Below are 23899 nucleotides of genomic sequence, written 5' to 3'. Positions count from 1 at the left end.
TGAAAATATGTGCTGAAATCAGTACTCTGACATAGCATAAAATTTGTTTTAAAAAAAGAAAATGTATAAACGTCAAAATTAATAATGACATGATAGATTGCTACAAATCCAACATTAGCAAATATAGCATGTTTAAAATGAATAGCTGATATGTCATATCTAAAACAGCTAAAATCTCAATAGTTCCCTTTCTTATTATCCTATTATTAATACTACCAAATTAAATATCCTGTCTATAAGTTACATTTGTTTATTTTTATAATCATACAAGCAACAGAAGTCTTAAGTGCCCCAGCTAAGACCTCTCTTAAATAAGACCACAAAGAAAACCTATTGGAATAATTCCATCTGGGAAAGTATGGACTGATGTCTCTTCTTGTCAAGGAACAACCTATGGAACAGAAGGGCCATCATGGACTGTGAGCCACCAGTAGAAGCAGACAAGCTTGGTATGATGTAAGAACAATACAGGTGGAATCATCAGGATTCCAAAGTTAGAATCATTGGAAGGAACAACATTAGAAATCTCAGTACAGCAAAAACAAGTTTCACTTGGAAAGGGCCACATGAAGTTAGTCTTTGGCTTCTTAACACTTGAGTGCTCTCTCCTCCTCACTTTCCCCCGTACACAGATTTGGAAGCCTAACAAAATGTGCCCTTCCCTAATGTTCCTAATCGAAATCATTTCTTCACTTCCTTCCTAGGGTACTTCCTTTCTTATCATCTTTTCCATTTCCTTTAAGTGAGTGTTTTATTTCCCAGGGGTAGGAGAATAGCAAGACAACTAATCTAATTCACCCTAAAGGACCAAAACTATGAAAAATATACTATTTTTAAAAGAATAGCATGCCTACAAAATGACCCAGCCATCACACCTCCAATCATTTACACAAAAGAAACACAAACATACAGTCACACAAAGACTTGTTCAAGAATGTTCATAACTGCTTTATTGTTATAGTCAGTGCCTGTAAACAACTCAGATCTCCATCAACAGAATGAGTAAAGAATTGTGGTACTACCTATACCTGGAAAATTAATAAGCAATAAAAATCTATGAACTGTGTAAGCAACAATATAGATGAATCACAAAATTATTGCACTGAATAAAAGAAGCCACACTATCCCATTAAAAGTACAAACTCTATGATTTCTTTAATACAGCATTCTACAAAATTCAAACTATTCTTTAGTGGTAGAAAGCAGATCAGTGGCTAGGAGTGGGGGAAGGAAGAATGCATTATAAAGGAGCACAAAAAAACCTTTTGTGGTAATGAAAATTTTGTTATCTTGATTTTGGCGAAGGTTCCACATGTGTATATACATATATGTTAAAAACCAATCAAATTGTATACTTTATATATGTATAATTTAGTGTACTTCAACTACAATTCAATAAATTTTAAGGAAATAAAAGAGGAGGTCAGTCTCTCTAGTTTCAAATAATTTAAAAAATTTTTAAAAGACCTTTATTTGACCAAATGAATAACTAAATGACAGAATCCCAGATGGCTATATGGTGTGAAATTTGTGATTGGAGGGGCCTCTCCAATTTTTTATTGGCCCTTTATTAATGTTCTACTATGTCTACATGCAAGGTTTCTTGTGTGGCTCTGAACATGCCAAGATTAGTCATGGAATTTCTGCAAATTACTTCATAGGAAGAACACCTGAAAAAACTGGGTATGTGTAGAATAGAGCTATAATTTCCAAAATGTACTATTTGAAAATTAATTACTTTAGATATTAATTTGTATTACTTAAAAATGCCATAACCATTCTTTGAGAAGCCACAAAGTGCATTTATGTATTAAAGTCTCTGAGAAGTACTAACGTCAAGGAACCTGTTTAAACTTAAATATCTCCTCAAACTTATTTGACCAGAGAACTCCTTCTAGAGAAGAACATGGAAACATACTGGAAAATTTAGAAGAGGTGAAATAGTTGACTTCAGTTATTTGAAGATAAAGTAGAAGCCCCGGACAACCCAAGCAGTGGTACCCATCATCTGGGAGTATGGGACTGTTATGGCAGAACCCCCATCTCACTGAATCTCATCGGCAAACTAAAGAGAATAAATTCAGTGATTTCTCATGTTTCTTCAGACTTAGGATGTTATCTCTTTTATCTAAAGAATCTTTTTTTCATTCTCATCTCCCAAAAGTGTAAAAGACCAAAGTTTATAATTTATAAAGTCATAGATTTCAGATCAATGAAGAACAATAACTGACAATTAGTAATGAACAAGAAAAAAAGACATACTGTAATTAGAGTGGTCAAAAAGGAGGAGATGGGGTCACTACCTTGACAAGCCACAAATTCCTGTCACTGGAAGCAAACAAGCAGAGATGGCCAATGTATTATCTGAGATGTTGTAGAGAAGGTCTATGCATCAGATAAAAGAGCTAAACAAATGGTTTTTATTCATTCAGTGAACTCCTTGCAGGCATCTTTACAGTGTGCTGTTCAGTACCAGAAATAAAATAAATCCTGCTTTAAAAAAAAAAAAAAAAAAAAAAAAACCATTCCAGTGAGGGAAACAGAAAGATTTAGCAGACAATTGCAACATAGGGTATTAAGTGCTGTATGAGAGCTAAGCATTGAGTACTCTGGGGGTACATCAAAGGGCACCCTAACCTAGCCTTGAATGACAGCTCAGCTCAGTCTCAATACATTAGCCTCTATTACTACACATTCCAAGAGTCAGGAAACACAGGCTGGAAATCACTGGGATGGTCTAATCTCACTGGGCAAAGTTCCTTGCCCAAGTGAAGTACACTGATGTTCCTGTGAACTCTTTGAGGCTCTTAAAGTATGAAGCCAAACCTATACTTGTTTCCTTGGGAAAATACAGGCTTATGTGTTTATTCTTACTGCAATTTATTTATGAATATTAGGTTCATTAGTTAGTAGCCTTTAAAATGAAGAATTGCACTATTCCACCATTTCTAGATGAATATGAGATCATTTCATCATACCAACATGTGATCAGAAATATACCATCGTCTATTCATTTTCCTATTTTTCTAACATAATTGGAAACATAATTATGTTGGTTTATGAAGGCTTTTTCTAATTAAAATTAGATATTGTACATTTTATTCTTACCATATAAAGTATTACCAAATTTGGAGATATATAAGTAAGCATTTTCAAATGAATGGATAATTCAATCTATTAAACTTATTTTATAAATTCTTAATTGGAATGTTTTTATCATTTCTAATGTAGCAATTCTAGCTACCATATTTTATGTCATTTGTACTGCCAAAGGCATTATTTTCTACACGACAATCTTAATTACTCAGTACTAGGTTACACTGAAACAAATTTAAACACACAAAGATAGAAGACTCTATGTAACATCAAACAAACTAAAATCCAAGAAATCTCCTAATAAAATATTCTTTATGCTTTCTTTCATTGGGAACTTAATTTTCCCTCAGTGTTGTGCCTGAGAATATTCAAAGATGGCTGTGGACTAATTTTAGTCATTATTAGCAAGACAAAACTTGGTTAAGTCCATTTGTAAAAAATAGCATCTCTCATCTCATTACCATCCTTAGATTCCACTTTGCTCTCTCACCTGCTACTATTCAGTGAGCTTCAGACTCACAGGTAGGGAGCCCTGTGTCTGAGCCCCGGTTCTGGGCTGAACATCTGAAAAGTGGATGACTCCTGCACAGTATTTCTTTCCTGAAATTATGTGAGACTGGAACACCAAAATGATGTTCACTTGCTGATTTGAGGTGACTTAAATTGTTTATATGGACAGAAGCCCTGCAAAAAATTTTTGCCTGGAACCCTGCATACCCTAGGGGCAGCCCTTTCCCACCCCAGAGAAGCTCACCTACAAATGGAAAAGAGAGTATATGTAAGGAAATGAACTATTCCACAACACGGTACTTTTATTGCCATCCCTTGGTGTCTGTGGGGGATTGGTTCCAGGACCCCTCCAAATACCAAAATCCAATGATGTTCAAGTCCCTTATATAAAATGGGACAGTATTTGCATATAATCAACACATATCCTCCCATATACTTTAAATCCTCTCTAGATTACTTATAATACCTAATGTAATCTAAATGCTATGTAATTAATTGTTATGCTGCATTATTTTTTATTTCTATTTTTTATTGTTGTATTGTTATTTTTATTTGGTTTTTTTTAATATTTTTCATCCATGGTTGGTTGAATGTGTGTATCCAGAACCCACAGACATGGAAGGCTAACTGTACTACATAGCTTTAGGAATCCAGACCAAGAAAAGACCAACTCTGCCTATTGGAATTAGGGAGGAGTTTGTATATGATGGAGCATGTCAGTTGTAATGTCAAGGAGGAATAGGCATTAACCAGGTGAACAAAAGAGAGGCTATTTCAGACAAAAGGCAGGTAGGAGTGAGAAGGTATGCTCAAGAGTGTGACAAGATGTTCAGTACGGGTAGAACAGTAACTCCGGAGGCACCTGAGAAGGTTAGTAAAACACACTACCAAGTCTCTCCCAGAGACTCTCTGCAGTGGAGCCAGGAAATTTAATTTAAGTATCTTCTTTAATTAGTCCAATACCATCCATGGAGACCTCTGGGAAGGAAAATGGGATGGTGGAATTTCATGCTAGGTAGAGAGATCACCTGCTTATATAGAAGTATTCATTATACTAAATGTCTTAATGTAACATTTTAGTCACATAACAAATCTTTTTATGTCTTTGTAAACTAAACTTTTAAAAGTATTTTAAATGTTCCAAGCCTTCAGTTAAACTTTGTGCTGTAGAAAATAATATTAAAACAGAGTTCTTGTTTATTTCTCTTAAATGAATTCATATGAACCAAAAAATACATTGATTCATACATAAGGTTTTGTTTTTATGCTTTTTTGCCCTCCCATTTCTCATCCCAATTCCTGAGGCTTAAATAAAAAAACATGTTTTCAATGAGCAAAGTTGTAAACAAAGCTAAACTGTGTTCCTGAAAACTGTGAAATACTTTACAAGTGGCAAAGATCATAAACCTATAGGCAAAACCAAAATATATTTTATAAATCTAAATATATAGTTGTGACATGGAGGGGGAAAGCTCCAGAATGACTATTTTTCATAATAAAATTCATTCAAAATAAAAACAATGCATGTGACAGGGTAATGTGCCTCAGTTCCATGTGCAATTCTGATCCTTAATAAGGTATTACGGCCAAACATTCATGACAGATCATCTCAACTCGTCCTTATCCTTGAAATATGTGACTAAAAATCCCAAAGTAGAGCTTTCCCCATTCATGTTTATAAATGTAAGGTTGGGAAAGAGAAGGATTTTAGTAAGAATTGTCTAACACAATGAGAAAATTTTGAGATGGACAAAGGAGCTTTAACAAATGAATAGTCTAGACTGAGATTTCATGGACAATAAGCTTGAGAAGGAAAAATAAATTACAAGTGAAATAGGAGACACATTTCAAGAAAAATAACTCACTTTAATGACTGTTCCTTCTTTTTTTTTTTTTTTATGGGTTTTAAGGTCACAAAAAGTCCTACTAAACTAATGAATTGTAAGAACTACACTGATACCCAAAGTGCTTGGTGTTTCTCTCCAGCACCTGGAGGGCGGAAACCCACGACATGCGGTGCTTGCTGTCTCCCACAGCACTTGCCACAGCGGCAGGCACAGAGCAGGCCCTAGAGAAGCAGGGGGTGACATTCTTTTCATTGGAAGAACATATGGCCTAGAAACCTGCTTGCTTGCTTTTACTCTCCATTCATTCAAACCCCAACTATTTGCCTTGTCCCTCTTCTCTGCATTCACTGCAACCTTATGCCTGATCTCCTAAAATTGCTCTGATAGGCAAATTTTCCATGTTACATTTTAACATGTATCTAATTGTTATGCAATTTGACAATGCTTATTTTCAAATATGTTCCTGAATCTAAATAAAAGGCTAAGAATAACAACTTACCAGTCATGAAGAGAAGTTTTCTAGGATCCTGAGAAAAAGGAAAAAAAGAATTGACTGAAAAATAAAACACCGATGATATATAATTCTACAAGGAATATGCAGGGTATACGAGCCATATACTGGGCATGGAAGACATTGTTCCTCAATGAGAGAGACTCAATTAAGTTTCATAACTTCTTCACAATGCTAGAGGAGATTATAATAAGTAAAAAATCCAACTCAAAAAGTCTATCCATCTGAGAAAGGCGAAACACTGGACTCAAAAGGCCTAGGTTTTAATCTTAATGGCTACTTAAAGCTAGTGGTAGTGTGTTTTAAGGCCACTCTGACCATTTAGAGACTCTATCTCTTTAGCTATAATGTGAAATGTCACTATATACTCTATCTACCGAAATTGCGAAACTGTACCTACAAGGGGTCAAGACAGTGAGAATCAAAACTGATAAAATATATAGAGAGTTTGCACACTGTAAACTCAATGCAAAGAAGACTGAGAATTTACTATGTTTCAAATATAGTGAAGAATGGAGAGATATTCAAATAGGGATAGGTTTCTGCTATTTGGAAATGTGATGCATTAATATTGTTATAGTACTATTTAAACTACATCTCTCATGCTATACTAGACTATAGTCAACTTTTTTCCTACCTTCTGGAAAACTCAGATCATTCCCCAATAGATTTGTGGATTTATTTTTCACCTTCATTGTCCTTAATATTGCACAAGCTTTTGAATTCCAATCCTTATGCCTCCAATGAATCTGGGGTCAGGCCAGACTATATACTAAGTAGGAAGCTATTTATATCGTGTAATCTCAGGGGCTTTGAACAAGGACCACTTGTCCAGGAATAGCTTCTTACCTGGCTTAGGTCAATTGATTTACATTCCTGGTGTTAGCAACGTGGCTAAAGGGTAATCTAGAGAAACTCAATATATAAACAACCAGTAAAAGTATAACACGGACTAAATAAAGTGGTAATAACTAGAAAGATAAATAAATAACTATGGGACCCAGAAGACAGAACAATTAGTATCACCAGGGAAAGAAGATGGAATGTGAGGGTGAGATGTGGTTTCACAGATGACAAGGCAGATTTCGCTAGGGTGTACACAACAGTCACAGCTGGAGGATGTGTCACTGCAGGCAGAACGAAAGCATAAAGCAAGAACACTAGGGGATATGGCACAACACCATCTTTTCCAAAGGCAATTCACAGAATAATATATCTGTTTATTATATATATACACATCATACAGAGTATATATAATATTTAAATATATATTTATATATGTCTATATACATACACTTTTATTTTCATCTGCATCTAGCACATTGTCCTACACCTCCTAGATGCTAAATACATATTTACTAAAAGAAAAGAGGGAGAAAGAATAAAAGAAAACACAAAGGAAGGAAAAAAGGAGGGAAAGATGTAAAGAAAGGGGAACTATTACTTAAAACAATGAGTTACCATTTTCATCCATACAATTAGAAAAAAAAAAAATCAAAACCAAAACCAGAGATGAAGTGTAGAAATAGGCATTCTGATACACTACTGATGCAAGTGTGTAAACTGGAGAAACCTTTTTAAAAGGCAATTCGGCACTGCCCATAAAAATTTAAAATGTGCATACCTTTTAGCCAAAATTCTGAATCTATGAATCTGTGCAGCAGAAGTGTACAAAGAAGTAAGTTTACTGGAGTGTGATTCATAACGAAAACTTGGTATCAACTTAAATGTCTGTGAATAAGACATAAATTATGACATATTCATATGAAGAGAATGAGACAGATCTATATAGTCTGATACACCAAGACAGCAATATGTATATTTATGGAAACAAGTAGATTGCAGAGGAATAAGTATTATAAAAGACCATTCAAAAGAGCTTAGAAGAAAACATAAAATAAATTGTGGTTACTTTTGGAAGACAAGCATTCATCTTTAACTTCATTTACTTGAGAGTTTTTAAACATTTTATATTGTGCATGTATCACTCTTCAAAGAAAATAAATTTAATCCCTGCAAATTCTAAAATGATGAAAAATATTGAAACTTAAGCAAAAGTATATTGCATTAGAATGAGAAAAACATTACAGTTATTGAAAACATATGAATTCTAAAAAAAAAAAAAAGCAAAGAAAGAAAAGAGAAGCAAAGGAAACTGTACAGCAGGAGCAGGAAACAAATAATCCTAGTGACACGGGCAGAGAGCAGGATGACAGAGGGATGCAGGGAGGGGGTGGGAGACAGGCAGAAGTGGCGGCTGGGTCCAAAATCACTACCTGAGAAGAGCCATTACTGGCATGCTAAGGAGCTGGATTTTTCAGTGGTTTTCCATATGGGTACACTCTACAAACCTTGTGAACTTTTAAAAAATATCAATGTGTAGGCCTCAACCCAGACCAGTTAAATCATATATTCTTTTTTAATTTCAGAATATTATGGCAGTACAAATGTTTGGTTACATAAATTGCCCCTGTACCTTTTGAGTGAAAGCCACAAGTGTGCCCATCCCCCAGATAGTGTGCACTGTACCCGTTAGGTGGGAAAGGGGGAGGAGGAGATGGGTAAATTCATATTGGTATTTTTAAAAATACCAGTAGAACCAAGGGATTTATCAAAGGTTGCTTGCTACTTTGGTTTTGTGTTTGTTTGTTGTTATTTTTTTCCCTTTGTTTTGTTTTGGGAAGGAAGCCAAGCACATGATCACAGCAGTAGTAATCTAGAAAACTCTGGTGACATGTAGGGGAGAGAATGGACTTGGGGGAGATGGGTAATGGTCCTATGCAGTCACTAACAAACTTAGTGGGCAGAACGGGGGGGTTATGATTAAATGGGACACAGAGTAGTTTGGGTTTGATGCACTCTTGGCATTGTGAAACAAAGGCAGCCTGGGGACAGTGTGAAAGTACCAAGCAAGAGAGACCCACCCAGGGTCGTGCACGTGCTGTCCATCAGGTTCATTTCATGGGTGGGTTCACATGGAGAAAAGCACCATGTCACGTGTTGCTTGCTACAGGATTCAGCTAAGGGACACTTATTTTGAGGATTTAAAAAAACAATGAATGAATCATGAAATCTCACTAATATTTTTTAAGTCAAATAAATTGATTTATCAGGATTCACAAATAATCAATCTACTTTTCTGCCCTTTTCCCTCAAGCTCAGTACGTAAGTTATTAAAGTATTTTTACCCCGAAATGGCACTGTTGACACTCTCAGCTGGATGATAGGAATTAGACAAGAGCTGTTGGGAGTCAGAAGGTAGGCCTGAGTGGCAACCATCTGAACACACAGAATATAAAACGTAGACACTCTGCAAACTCCCATTTTCAGCAGGAGAGACCATGAAATAGTAATTACCTATATTTTCTACTGAAAAAGAATAAAACTCAACTTGACAACTGCATTTTAAAAGCTCTCAAAAGGAGCAGCAAGGTACAAATTTTCTGTGAAAATCACAGACCCTCATTAGTCATCACACAAGTGAAAGGAAGATGGAAAGACAGAGACCACCCACCTCATCTCGGTATCTTGCTGCATTCAGTTCAGTGAAATCCTCACTGTAATTCACTGAGAAGTTGAGGGCATTCACCAGATGGGCAGCCACGTGCACACCTACAGAATCACACCAGGCACAAGTCAGTGGGATTTTCAGATATGCTCTATAGCCAGGAGTCGGGTCCTCTCTCAGCAAATGCAGGATCAAATTTGACAGCTTATGTGAACAATGAAATATTAAGTTGAAAATTGAAGTTTTAAAGACACACACACACACACACAAAAAAACCACTTGAGTACAGACAATTTATCAAATTTTCAAAGGCTGGAATGAAATAACCCTAGTAAGTCAGGATTAAGAAAAAAAAATACACACCCACCCACCCACATGCACATTTACATAAGTGTGTGTGTGTGATAATACAGGTACTTATTTATTTACTTAAGCAGCTCCTTGATATTTTAGGTAATCTATGTCTTTCACCTCTCCCATGGCTTCCAACCCGATATATATCTTGTATACTTCACCGCCCCACAACCTAACATATAGCCCTACGGAAAGTATTCTAACCAGTTTAAATTTTTCACACTCCACAAATTTTAAAAATAATGTCCTAATCCAATAGCAAACGTGTTAAGAATCACTTCATGGGACAAAAATCTAGGAAAACAATATTCACAGTAAAAAACAGTGTTCAACTGACTCAGAGCTCCTTAGAGATTTGAAGACAAACTCATTTTGGCACAGTCAGGGAAAAAAAAAATTATCTTGAGCAAGTTGGGGAGAGCAGGAGCAAGTGATCTGAGCACTGGCCCATCACACCCGCCACCTTTCCCAACTTTTCTTCATAGGCAGAATAAGGTGTGAGTGAAGTAGCAGTGTGCTACTTCACAGAAGATATACAGATGTCAGATAAGAACATGAGATAACTCGCTGGAAAACCTGTGATCTTGGCCATATTGCTTGCCTTCCAGAGCCTCAGTTTACCTCTCTGTAAAATGATGGTGACAGAAATGAGAGACTTAATGAGATAAGTGATTTGAAATTGCTTAGTAAACCATTACTGTTTACAACAATGTATGGGAAGTACAGTGATTCAAAAGAAGACATGGCTTGGAATCTAGAAAACTCTATAACCCCCTACAATCTAGAATATGAGATGTAGAGAGGAAAGGAGTTCAAAAGCCAATGAAAGTGGGAGAGGACTAGAATGCTAAATATCCTAAAAGTAATTTAAAAGACTTATAAGCTCCTCCAGGTAATCAAATTAAAGGTGGGAAAAAGGTCACATGAAAGGTAGACAGGTTCAAGACTTACTATAAAGTTAGAGGAATCAAGACAGTGTGGTATTAGTAAAAGAAAAGACAAGTAGATCAATGGAACAGAAAAGAGATGCCAGAAATAGAGCCGCATAAATACAGTCAACTGATCTTTGATGAAAAGCAATACAATGGAAAAAAAATTATTTTTAACAAATAGTCCTGGAACAACAGAACATTCATATACAATAAAAAAAAATGAATCTCAATGTAATTAACTTAAAATAGGCCTAAATGTAAAATGCAAAACTTTAAAACTCCTAGAAGAAAACACAGCAAAAAATCTAGATGATCTTGAGTTTGGAAATGATTTTTTTAGGTACAACACCAAAAACATGATCCATGAAAGAAAGAATTGATAAGCTGGACTTCAATAAAATTAAAAAATATCTCCCCTGCTTTGCAAAAGACATTGTCAAGAGAATGACAAGACAAGCCAGACTGGGAGAAAATGTTTGCAAAAGATAAATTTGTAAAGGGATTGTTATCCAGAATATACAAAGAACTCTTAAAACTCAATAATAAGAAAACAAACAACTGATTTAAAAAATAGGCCAAAGACCTTAACAGACACTTCACCAAAGAAGACATATAGATGTCAGATAAGCATATGAAAAGATGCTCCACATCATATATCATCAGGGAAATGCAAATTAAAGTGACAATAAAATAGCATTACATAACTATTAGAATGGCCAAAATCTAGAGCACTGACAGCACCAAATGCTGGTGAGGATGTGGAGCAACAGGAACTCTAATTCATTGGTGGTGGGAATGCAAAATGGTATAGCCACTTTGGAAGAGAGTTTGGTGGTTTCTTACAAAACAAAACATACTCTTATCATATGATCTGGCAATCATACTCCTTAGTATTTACCCAAAGGAGTGGAAAACTTATTGCCACACAAAAACATGCACATGAATATTTATAGTAGCTTTATTCATAATTGCCACAACTTGGAAGCAACCAAGATGTCCTTCAGAAGGTGAATGGATAAATAAATTATGGTATATCCAGACAGCAGAATATTATTCAGCACTAAAAAGAGATGAGCTACTAAGCTTTAAAAAGACATGGAGGAATTTTAAATTCACATTACTAAGTGAAAGAAGTCACCTTTTTATTGTAAAAGCTACAAATTGTATGATTCCAACTATAAGACATCCTGGAAAAGGCAGAACTATGGAGACAGTAAAAAATCAGGGGTTGTCAGGGGTTAGCAGGGAGGGAGGGATGAATAGGTAGAGCACAGAGGATTGTTAGAGCAATGAAATTATTTCATTTGATACTATAATGGCTAATATATGTGTCATTACACATTTATGAATCCCATAGAATGTACAACATCAAGAGTGAACCCTAATGTAGAAAGTATGGACTTTAGGTGATAATGATGTGCCAATCAACGCAGGTTCATCAATTGCAAAAAACTGTATCACTCTGGTGGGGTATGTTGATAATGGGAAAGGCTATGCATGTGTGAAGGTGAGGAGTATGTGGGAAATCTCTGTATCTTCCTCTCAATTTTGCTGTGAACCTAAGTATGCTCTAAAAAAGTAAAGTATTTAAAAAATGTATTTTTAAGAGAAAAAAATGGACAGGAAGCTAGAAGTGGGTTAATTAACAAGCAAGGACAGGATTCCAAACAAGTCAAACAAAAGGTGTTCAGGTGTGACTCAACTATGGCACAGGTATACAACATTATTTAAGCAAAACTGTTTGTGTTATATAGCTTCATCAATAACAAAATCCACAATAAAAAATCCCTTCATTTTAAATTAAAAGCTTTTATGTTAACTACATACTTTATTATTCAAAAATACAAAGAATCCTCAGAAAAATTGTTATTATTCTTGAATTACCATGAAAAAAAAAATTGTAGGTAACACCTATGAGAAATGCATCATTAAGGGATATATTCACCTTCTTTAAAGGGCCTTTTAGGTCAAAAGAATTCAGGGCTTCTAATTTTAGGCAGCAGAGAAGAAGCTACACCAAGTATTTTGCATAGATTTTCTCATTTAATTCTCACAACAAAACAATGGGTAGATAGAATCATCCCTATTTTACAGATAAGAAAACAAAGGTAAAAACGGTAACTCAGTCAAAGTCAGACCTCTAGTGAGTGGCAGAATGCAAACCCTCTGGAACACAAGCCCATTCACGGCAATACTCTTACTTTCTCGGTCTCTTAGTTGTTTTCCAACTGAACCAGAATACTGGGACATGATTACTCTTTAGAAAACAACTGAGTAATGAATATGCCAAAGTTTCCTGATCCTCTTCCATTTCTGACCTTTCACCCTCCTTACCCCTAATCTATCCCTAATACCACACTCTCAGTCCTGATGCTCACTAGAGTCCTAATCCCATCTCTGAGCCTCTCACCTCTGGGGATGGAGACTACCAATGGGAAGACATTCAGAGATGAAACAGTGAAGATGTCTGTTTCAACAATGCTTGGAAATTTTCATAAAGCTGAAAGTTTAATGATTTCTTGGCAATAGCCATACTGAAATATTCCCAAGTCAAATGGCCATATATAAACGTCCAGTCAAAATGACCTTGGTATCAAAACAGCTATGTCATATCAAATAATGGCCAGGTGAAAATGTCAGGTGCTATGCCACCAGGATAATTAACCCCTGAGATTGTAAATTATAATAAATAATTCTATCCTAAGAGCTTCATATTCATTTTCTCATTTTGGCCTTAAAACTGTGAGGTGGGTGCTACTGTCAATCCATTTTACAGTTAAAAAAACAACAAACTGAAGATCAGAGAGGTGACGTCACACAGTAAAGCAGAAGGGTAGCTGGAGACAGAGTCTATGCAATCTGTCTCTAGGGTCCATATACTTAATCACTATTTTTATTACATTCTGTTCCAAACATTTGAAAAGTATCATATACTTTTCAGGATAAAATGTATTTTAAAATGACTCTTAGTAACAGTCAGATTCTCACTTCATTTTTTAACTGAGAAAAGAGCAGGATATAATTCACAAATTTTGACATTTTTTTCTTCTAACCAAGCATTAATATCAAAGAAAACATTTATTAAATATAATTTTTGGAGTGGAATCATATTCTTATGAATGAATATTTTACATTCTGTTTTTCATGCATTTAAATTCGTATCATAGCATTACTTTCAGCGCTTAAAAGCTTTCAGTGTGCTTCTTCCAATCTTTCTAAATGATATTATTTACTTTCAGAAAATAGTCATTATCAGCTTGGGGGCAAACTTTTGGATATTATAGTGCCAAAAACCATAAGATATACCCATGTTCCATAGTCCTCCCAGACAAACCTCTTTAAACACATGGAAAAGAACACTATGCTACTTAATAAGAAAATCTCAAGTTGGTGACAGCAGATAATGTATAAGACAATAAAATTATACCTTTAATCATTCATAAAATGTGTATTTCTAACAATATATTTTACATTTTTTGGCTTTCTCACCTGAGAAAATACAGATAGTAACACCACAGGTTATATGGAAAGTTCTGCTTTTATCCAACAATCTTCTGGTTCTCCTGCTTGGAACCTAAATAAAAATGATTTAATATGGTAAAAATGATGCAACAAATAAGATATACATATACAGTTTTTCACTATCGAATTGTTCATAAGATTAAAATTTTAGAAATATGGCAGAAGCCTATTAATAAAAAATTGGTGAGATGAATTATGATATATCTAGTCAATGGAACACCCAAGTCATTAAAGAGAATGTGAGAAGGCTGTATTATTGATATGGAAAGATTTGAAAGATATATTGTTAGGTGAAAAAAGTTCCAAAACATAAACTCCACTATGATCCTATACTATTCAACATTAATGGCATTATATGTTAACTGTCTGCAGGCATTTATCCCAAATTGTCATCAGTGGTTGTTCTTGCAGAGTAAGATTAGGGAAAATTTTGATCATTTTGCATATTTCTGGAATGTTCGACTTTTAAAATATATATTATTTTATTTTGTAGTCAAAAAATACGATTATTTTTAAATGAAGCAATCTCATCTATGGTTTTAAATGCCTGCATGCTCCTACAACAAAATTAAATGTCAAATATCTTTAAATCACTGTTTCACACTGGAGACAATTCTTGAAAGATTATTAAATACTGGGAGACTTAAGGGGGAACTTTTCTTTCCCTGCCACTTATCTTCTCTTTCTTCACACCAAGCCAAGGGCCAGCCACAGGGATCAAAACCTAGCATTGTACAATGGTAGGCAACCTAGAGGAAGAGTTATTTTTACAAGTTACCACATTAAAAGTAGAGTTTCCAAATAAAATTACATAAAAAGGTTGAGAAGTTTTACTAAAGTAAATCTGCACACATGAAATTCACAGAACATCAAAGTGACCTCAAGTTAACAACTCCTTTTAAAATATCAGTATCTATTCAGCACTGTATCTTAGTGAAAAAATTAACATGCCTGCACATGCACTCTCACACAAAAATAATCGAAGACAAAAAAAATTTTATTTGAGTTTTAACAGAACAACTGTTTTTCTGTTTTCTTATCTCCATTTTATAACACTAAATATCGCACATGACGTCACTATTTAATCAAGGCATCTTTTTCAAGCCTATTTCATACAAAATGAGCATGTGTGTTAAGCAGAGATAAATTACCAACACCAGCAATCATTCCATGTATTTGCTCAAAGGCTACAAGGTTCTAGTTTGCTTGCCTGGATTTAGCTAAATGAAAATATAGGATCTCAATGAGGCACGGTATAGGGGAAAGATCTGAGAACTGGGATTGATCTTAGTTCTGCCATTCACCAGGCCCATGATCTTGGACAAGTTACTGAAACTCTCTATGCTTCAAGTTCCTCGTGTGTAAAATGGAACTAACAATGCATGATTGCAGAATCATTGTGAGGATTCACAATTACATATGGTGAAGTGCTGAGCACGGTGCCTGAAACCACTGTTGTTACTATTTCTATTATTCTCTGCCTTTATCTAGTGTTGCAGAACAGCTCACGGATCATCTTGACAGGTGACATGGCCTTTGCCATCATCTTTGAAGAAATCATTCTAGACAAAAGTCAGACCGTGAAAACTAAGCAGAACTAATGTGTAACTGTTATACTTGATTTATATGCCAGAATCTATAAATAGGATTTTTTTTTTTTCTTACCTTCTGGGATCCTCGCAGGTAAGCCAGGAGTGTTCGACACATGGGGAAAAGGATAAGGCTGCAGTTGAGGTTAAGAACAGACGCAGAGGCTCTGCTTAGGCACAATCCTAGCTGAACAAATAAGGCAAGTGTCAACACACAGTTAAGGACAAAAGAAACTACACACAACCCTGACCTGGACCTACAACACTGCAAGTCTCAATCTGTTTTTCCTTTTTGGTCAGATTCCTGACACATTTAGTTTCCTGTTGTAAAGGTGTTTTTACTGGGGTAAACTAAACCTATTGATTTTTTTTCCCCCTTCTGATTTAATACACTGAGAAAGAAATGAGAGACTTGAATGTTAACAAGATCCATTTTAGGAGTGTTTTGTGTTGTGTATTAAACAGCCATTCGTTCTGGAACACAAGGACAGGATTATAATAAAATGGGATGGAAGGGGAAAAAAAGAATCATGCCAAATGCCAACCAGTTTTGAAAAACCCTCCCCTTTTATCTCCCAAATCCCCCTAAGAAAAACTGGTTTCTTTATGCTCTGCACTGCCACACAACTAAATACTCCTCCCTTTCTGCTACTGTTACAATCACCTGAGAACATTCTTCCAAGCACAAGGTCAATTTCTTATTCTGTACCCATCCCACTGTTGTGGGTGTTAAGAGCCCTAGAACGTATCAGTGTATTCTGCACCTCCACACTCAAGAGGTGTTGGATCTTTTGTTCACTGATAAGGTCACAGAGTTTTAAACAAAGCTTTTTCATTTGTGTTCTCTTTCTCTGGAACACTCTCAGTCTCCACGCAACCCACCCCCATACACGCCACGGCCTCCAAGCTCTTCACATCGCCAATTCTATTCATCTTTCAGGTCTCATCATAAGCACTACTCTAGAGTTCTCCGACCCGAAACTAGGGGAGATCTCACTGGTATAAATGTTCTCATTGCTTTCTGCACTTCCCTCATTATGTCTTCTAACACTTCTTCCAATCTTCTTTTTAAGTTTCATTTTTAATTGAAAATAATTGTATATAATCATAGAGCATAATATACTGTTTTGATACATGTATGCATTGAGGAATGATCCAATCAGACTAATTAATATATCCATCACCCAAAAATCATTTATTTGTGGCAAGAACATTTAAAATCTACTCTTTTAGCTATTTTGAAACATACATTATTATTATTAAATAACTATAGTCACCATGTTGTGCAATAGATCAACAGACATAACTGGCTTATTTCACTTAGCAAAATATTGTCTAGGATCATCCACATTGTTGCAAATTACCAATCTCAAATAAGATGGTGCCTTGGAAAACTGATATTCGTATATTTGAGTATGTCTTGGAAGAAGGACATATCAGGTGTATTGAATGCTATTTTCATATGGTGATAGCTAATTTAAAACATTATCTTCATATTAAAACAAACGAAGAATATCACGCAAAGATGTTAACAAACACACATCTCTTATTATGGCTATGCACAGTTCAGAGCACTTTACACTTACTAACATACTAAACCTCTTTTGACAACTGTGGGAATTAATATTATTAATATTATCATCCTTCTTATATAAAGAGAGAATATTGAGCCATAGTAAAGTTAAGAATTTCCCCAACATAAAACAACCAAAAAGTTGTGGAGTCAGAATTTAAACCTAGACATTCCGGCTCAAGCATCTGTGTTGTTAACCACTACTTTATACTGCCTCTTCAAAGTGGCTTTAAAAAAAGAAAAAGCCCAGAAGGCATGTAGAAGGCAATAAATATTTTGTTAAGTGACTTGAATGAACATTTGAGGTAGGCAGTTTTAGACAACCACCCTAGATAAGACTTCCCTCCTAATACCCCTCTCAAGACCTAATAAGGTTATCACTTTTGTTCTTTGATCATTAAACCTGAGGTATAAATAATTAGTAAGTGCTAGAGAAGGTCACAGCTATATAGTCATTAAGGATTGCCTACCCAGTGTATCTGGGATGGGATTCCCAGCACATTTATTCTCTGCTACTTCCATTTAGTATGTGACATGTTACCTTGAACTTTTTATGTTTGTCCTGTTTCTCTAAGTAAATGGTAAACCCCTCAAAAGCCAAGTATTTCTAAAATGCTTTACTAAGTAAATGGTAAACCCCTCAAAAGCAGAGTATTTCTAAAATGCTTTAATATCAACTTACATTTTTATTTCAATTCTCACTTCATCAATTGCTTTTGAATATACATTTTTATGTAATCCTCAGACCAACTTTGTTAGATAGGATGAAGAGATATTATTATTGCCACTTCAGAGATGAAAAGCTATTACAAAATAATAATTAGATCCATTATCAGAAATTCTGAATTCAATGGCTTAGGGTAGTGCCTCGATATCAACATTTTTGAAAGCTTCCCAAATGATTCTAACATGCAACCTGGTTGAGAACCAATATCTTACACTATTCAGCTAAACTGTGCTGTTTATAAGTTATCAAACACTAATGATTAAATTATAATAAGTAAATGCAATTGCATATTTCCAAACTTACTGGCCAAATTTATATTTGAAAATTAGTCAACAAAAACAAATTAAAAAACCAAAAGTAAATATTCTAAATAGGCATGAAGGAAAAACAAATCAAAAGTAACAAAGAACTCATCTGTGGAAAGCTGACATAGTAAGGTACAATAAACAGAGTATTTACCATTTCCTTATCATCTAATACAGAACACGCAATAGGCTGAGTGCTTCTAATGAATCACAGAAAATCCTTTCAAAAACCTTACAAGGTAAAACCTATTATACTCATTTTAGATGAGTTGTATATGGATCTGAGAAGCTGAATACCTTGCCAAAGTCACACAAAGTAGGAGAGATATTCTGTACCCTAAACTATATGACTCTTTTCATCTCAGGGTTGAAACCAAGGCAAAAAATTGACACTGAAGAATATGGAAAGGATATTAAATTGAGAGGTAAGGAAAGCCTGCTCCAGGAGCTCCCATGGGCCACATACATTATGGCGTACTTGCCAGTAGAGATTGTTAGGTAAACCAGGCTCTTCGGTTTCATCTCCCACCAGGCCTGATTGCTTCACTTTATTCCTTGGTTATGAGATACTTCTATGTCCCCAGCAAGCACTATTTCTTCTTCAGTTGGTATATTCATAAATGTGTTTGTGTCTGATTAGATATCAAACTTCTCTGAGCTTCTTATGCATTGCCTTGATTCTCAGATATTCCCACAAGGCCAGTCACTAGAGAGGCAGAAATCCCAACGGTATCTCATTTCTCCTTTTATCTGCCTCTCAATTTTTGGATCTGGCTTATTCATTTCTTCCCTTTCTTCACAGCCAAGGGATAAGTTTCTCAACGGCAGGGTCCTGGTCTTCACAGCTTTGTATCCTCCACCCTAACACAATGGCAGTATTCAGTAAATGTTTATTGAATTAAACTGAATCTTTAAACATTTGTACCATGTTTTGATAGGCATTTGATTTGGTTCAACTCTAAACTTGTTTCAAATATCTTCAGTCTTCATGCTGATTTTATTCATGAAGCTTTTATATCCACCAATACTTTTAAAATGGTCAACTCACAGTATCATGGGAAAGTATTATGAAGTGGTCTCTGAAAGTCCCCACTATGATCAAGAAGATTAAGTCTCTCTACCCACATGAAATACAGTATTACAGATGTGGATAAAGTGAAAAAAGTACATCTTTTACAAAAAGCAGATGCTTCAAAAAAAAATCCTAATTCCATTATTCTTATTCCCAGAATTTGTATGCAAATCTATCCAGCAAAATGGGCACTCACTAAATCTTAAGTGAATAAATGAACGAATGAATAAAAATAAACAATAATTTAAAAATTCAGAATACATTTCGATACATAAACACATTAAGTGTTTATATTAATAGATTTTGTAAAGATTGAATATTATTCTAGAAAGAAAACATTTCAATCCAATATAAAGATCATGGGGCAAGAGAAAGTGAAATGAAGGGAAGTTTCTCATTAGAGAACATTTCATAAGTCACACGCCTTAAAGTCAAATTGAACAGAGCTAAAATCCTTCTATTATCTCTTTCAAGCTATGGAAAAATTATTTGAATTTTCTGATCTTTGCTTTACTCATCTACAAAGAAAGAAAATAATAACATCTTCTGAGGAAATTCAACCATAACTACTTGTATAATAAAATGCCCCCAAGAAGGTTTCTATTCAATGAATGCTATCCTTAGTAAGTTCAGTTCTATTCTACTACTTTAGAGAAAGAAAAAAAATGAAAAAAAGAAAGAAGAGAGAGAGAATGAAAGAGAAAGGGAGAGAGATGAAGGAGAAGAAAAAAGGAGGAAGGAAAGAAGTAGCAAAAAAAATCTACAAGAAATTAAAAAGTGATAAAGGAAAGAAGAAAAGATAAAAGAAAAGAGAAGCAGAGAAGAGAAAGGAAGGGGAGAGGAGGAAAGAAATCAAAAGAAAAACATTTTCTAGAAATTCAAGTTTTATGTTCTACATTTCTTAATCTTTGTCCTTCATTCTTTCCCAGAAAATGAAAAAAAGACAAGAAAAACAAATGAGAGAGACAAGGAGAAATAAGGAAGATAACTACTCCATCCTTACCCTTTCTCCATCTTTCATCCTGACTCCCTCAATGAAAAGACAACAGTTTTCTATTCATTCATGCTTCTTTAATTAGACTGAACCACTATTATGTTAGTATACTCATAGTGTGATTATTTTGAAAGATCAGAGAAACGAGTATGATAGGCAGAAAGCCCACACACAAATGTCCAAGCCTTAATTTCTGGAACCTGTGAGTATGTTGCATTATTTATTAATAGGGCCTTTGTAGATGTGATTAAGGTTATGGAACTTAAAACAAGGATGTTATCCTGAATTACCCAGGTGGGTTCAATCTAATCACATGAGCATTTAAAAGCAGAGACCTTTCTCCTGCTGGAGGGAAGAGAGATTGGGCAGCAAGAGATGTCAGAGAGATCCAAGCATGAGAAGGATTCATTTGCTGACTCTGACAGGTAGGGGCCCATGTGTCAGTACTCATGAGAGGTGTCTGGAGTTAAGGGTGGCCCCAGTCAACAGCCAGCAAGCAAATGAAAACCTCAGTTCTACATTTGCAAGGAGGTGTCCTCTGCCAACAACCCAAGTAATCTTAGATGCTGCTTCTTCCTAGAGCCTAGCAATGAAAGCCTAACTGGTGTACAGCTTGATTTCAACCTAGTGAGATTCAGAGTAAAGAAATCAGCCAGTTTTGAAAAGATGGTGGACTAGAAGCAGCCTGTAGGCAGGCTGCTCTCAAGGAAAGAAGTGTAGATTGCCGGCAGATGCCTACCTACAGATAGCTCTTCTCAGAAGGAACACTGTGAAACCACAGAAAAGCAACACGGGACACTCAGCATGAAAAAGAAGGTGATGGTGATACATTTGACAAGACCAGAGGAAGCATCTACACATGGGGAAGAACAGGAGGATAGCGCCCTGGGGCACCCCGCAGGCACTGTGGAGAGTTGTGAGATGGTCCTTTCCCACTGCCACAGGCCTCTGTCTGGATGGACTGAGAGTCTGTGTGGAGTCATTGCATTGGACAGCAGGTGTGGCAGTAATCAGACAGCAGCCAATCCCAAGTTTCTGCAGCTGCAGCCATCCTGTGCTCTCAGGTGCACGATGCCAGGTCAGTACAAGACTCAGCTCTGCGGTGGTGGCCTTCACATCACCCCCACCATGCTGGGGAGGAAGCAGGCTAAGCAGAGGCTCCCCTGAGCCATACCCTGTGACTGGAAGCCAAGCGCCCATCCCCTACAGTGCAATGGGATCTGAGCAGGGAAGTTGACTGGTTCCCTGCAGGCTCCAACGCGGGAGGCTATGGCTGACTGCTTCAGCAAGTCCTCGGGGTGCGGGAAGAACTCCACAGTCCCTGGGCCGCTGGAATTGACCTCCATATGCATAACCTGGCATCCACGAGGTACCCAAACCTTCGGAACAGACTGCTGCCTGCTTGGCTCTGACTCTGCCCTCCAGGTTGGATCAGCCTGAGGCCCGCGGGGCCCGGTTTCTGGCTCCTCTCCAATCCCAGCTCTGAAGCTCCTGCGCTGGAGGCTGAGGCTCGGTCCCTGTGGCTCGAGCTTCCACCAAGCCTGGGACACTGCCCCTGAGATTTGTTGTACCTGAACCCCAAGACTCCACCCCTAAGCCTCCACCACTGCCGCAAGGTGGCAGAACTGCTTCAAGGTCCAACGCCCTACCAGGGACTCCCCAGCCTCAAGCCACCAGTACACTGACACTAGGACTTAGTTCAAGCAAACGCCGACAGCCCAGGAACACATGACCACTGCCTAGAAAGCCTCACCCAGCTGCCATGTCACCTATACGGGGATACCCGGGGCAGAGCAATCCCCACAATGCCAGCCTCCATGCGGGGGGGGGGGGGGTCTTGCCCAGCTCACAACTTGAACCGCGTACGACTATCTGGTGAACAACTCAACACCCAGCACAAAGATCAGCCAGCACAGGCTTGAACAGTGGCGATCACAGGTGAACAGGACAAATCAGAACAGCTACATTACAGGCTTCTAGTACACATAACCCTTCCCTGCCAGGTCACCATTCTAGAGTAGGAGAAAAAAGCGCCGTATAGGGAACTCCCCTTCTTCTAATTAAGCAGGAGAGTTTGCAGCAAAGAACAGGTGCCCTGCAAACCTGTTGAGAAAAGAGGTTTCAGAGGAGAAGAAACCAGCAAAAGTACCCTGGCAACATGAAAAAATAAAACAGTTCAACACCTCCAAGGATCAAAATGGAGCTACAGCAGTGAACCCAACCACAAAGAAATTGCCAAAATGACAAAAATGGAACTCAGAATATGGGTGGCAAATAAGACGAATGGAACTGAAGAGAAAGTTGAAAACCAATGAAAAGAAGCCAAAAAAATATTTCAGGAAATTAAAAAAAAAGTCACTAAAGAGCTAGATGATATGATCTTGTATCTAGAAAACCCCAAAGACTCCACCAAGAAACTCCTGGAATTGACAGATAAATTCAGCAAAGTCTCAGGTTATAAAACCAATGTACACAAATCAGTAGCGTTTCTATATATCAATAACAGTCAAACTGAGAGTTAAATCAAGACTCAATACCATTCACAATAGCTACAAAGAAAATACAATACCTAGGAATATATTTAACTAAGGAGGTGAACGATCTCTACAAGGAGAACTACAAAACACTGAGGAAAAAATCACAGATGACACAAACAAATGGAAAAACATATCATGCTCAGGGATTGGTAAAACAGACCCCGTTAAATGTACGTAATACCCAAAGTGATTTATAGAGTCAATGCAATCCTCATCAAAATACCAATGGCATGTTTCACAAACCTAGAAAAAATAATTCTATGCTTCATTTGGAACCAGAAAAGAGCCTGAATAGCTAAAGATATCCTAAGCAAAAAGAACAAAGCTGCAGGCATCACATTACCAGACTTCAAACTACACCACAAGGCTACAGTAACTAAAACAGCATGGTATTGGTACAAAAACAGAGACATAGAATAATGGAACAGAATAGAGAACCCAGATATAAAAGCATCTACTTATAGCCAACTGATCTTTGACAAAGCAGACAACAACATACACTGAGAAAAAGAAGCCCTATTCAATAAATGGTGCTGGGAAAATTGGAAAGCCACATGCAGAAGAATGAAACAGGACCCCTACCTCTCACCATTCATGAATATTAATTCAAGATGGATAAAAGATTTAAATGTAAGGCATGAAATCATAAGAATTCTAGAAGAAAATGTATGAAAACTCTTCTAGATACTGGCCCAGGCAAAGAATTTATGACTAAGACCCCAATGGCAATTACAGCAACAACAAAAATAAATAATGGGACTTGATTAAATTAAAGAGCTTCTGTACAGCTAAGAAAATAATCAACAGAACGAAGAGACAACA

At 36.4% G+C, this 23899-nt stretch overlaps 1 protein-coding gene across 5 annotated transcripts in view; it reads right to left on the bottom strand.

The window, feature by feature from the left end:
- The window catches only part of NOX4 (NADPH oxidase 4), a 143707-nt gene that overhangs the window by 92235 nt on the left and 27573 nt on the right, over positions 1-23899 (bottom strand). For 4 of the 5 annotated variants that reach the window (XM_045557151.1, XM_045557153.1, XM_045557152.1 and 1 more), the window contains exons 3-6: positions 15946-16056; positions 14248-14332; positions 9479-9576; positions 5953-5980 (exon numbers count right to left, since the gene is read on the bottom strand). In XM_045557151.1, the coding sequence (XP_045413107.1) occupies positions 5953-5980; positions 9479-9576; positions 14248-14332; positions 15946-16056 (322 nt within the window). The remainder of the gene's footprint in view (positions 1-5952; positions 5981-9478; positions 9577-14247; positions 14333-15945; positions 16057-23899) is intronic. The other variant, XM_045557155.1, reaches the window with a different exon arrangement.

This window comes from Lemur catta, chromosome 7 (genome assembly GCF_020740605.2).
Source record: "Lemur catta isolate mLemCat1 chromosome 7, mLemCat1.pri, whole genome shotgun sequence".
NCBI classification, from domain to species: domain Eukaryota; kingdom Metazoa; phylum Chordata; class Mammalia; order Primates; family Lemuridae; genus Lemur; species Lemur catta.
Note: the sequence above shows the minus strand (reverse complement) of the source record. Positions and strands in the feature narration are given on the sequence as shown.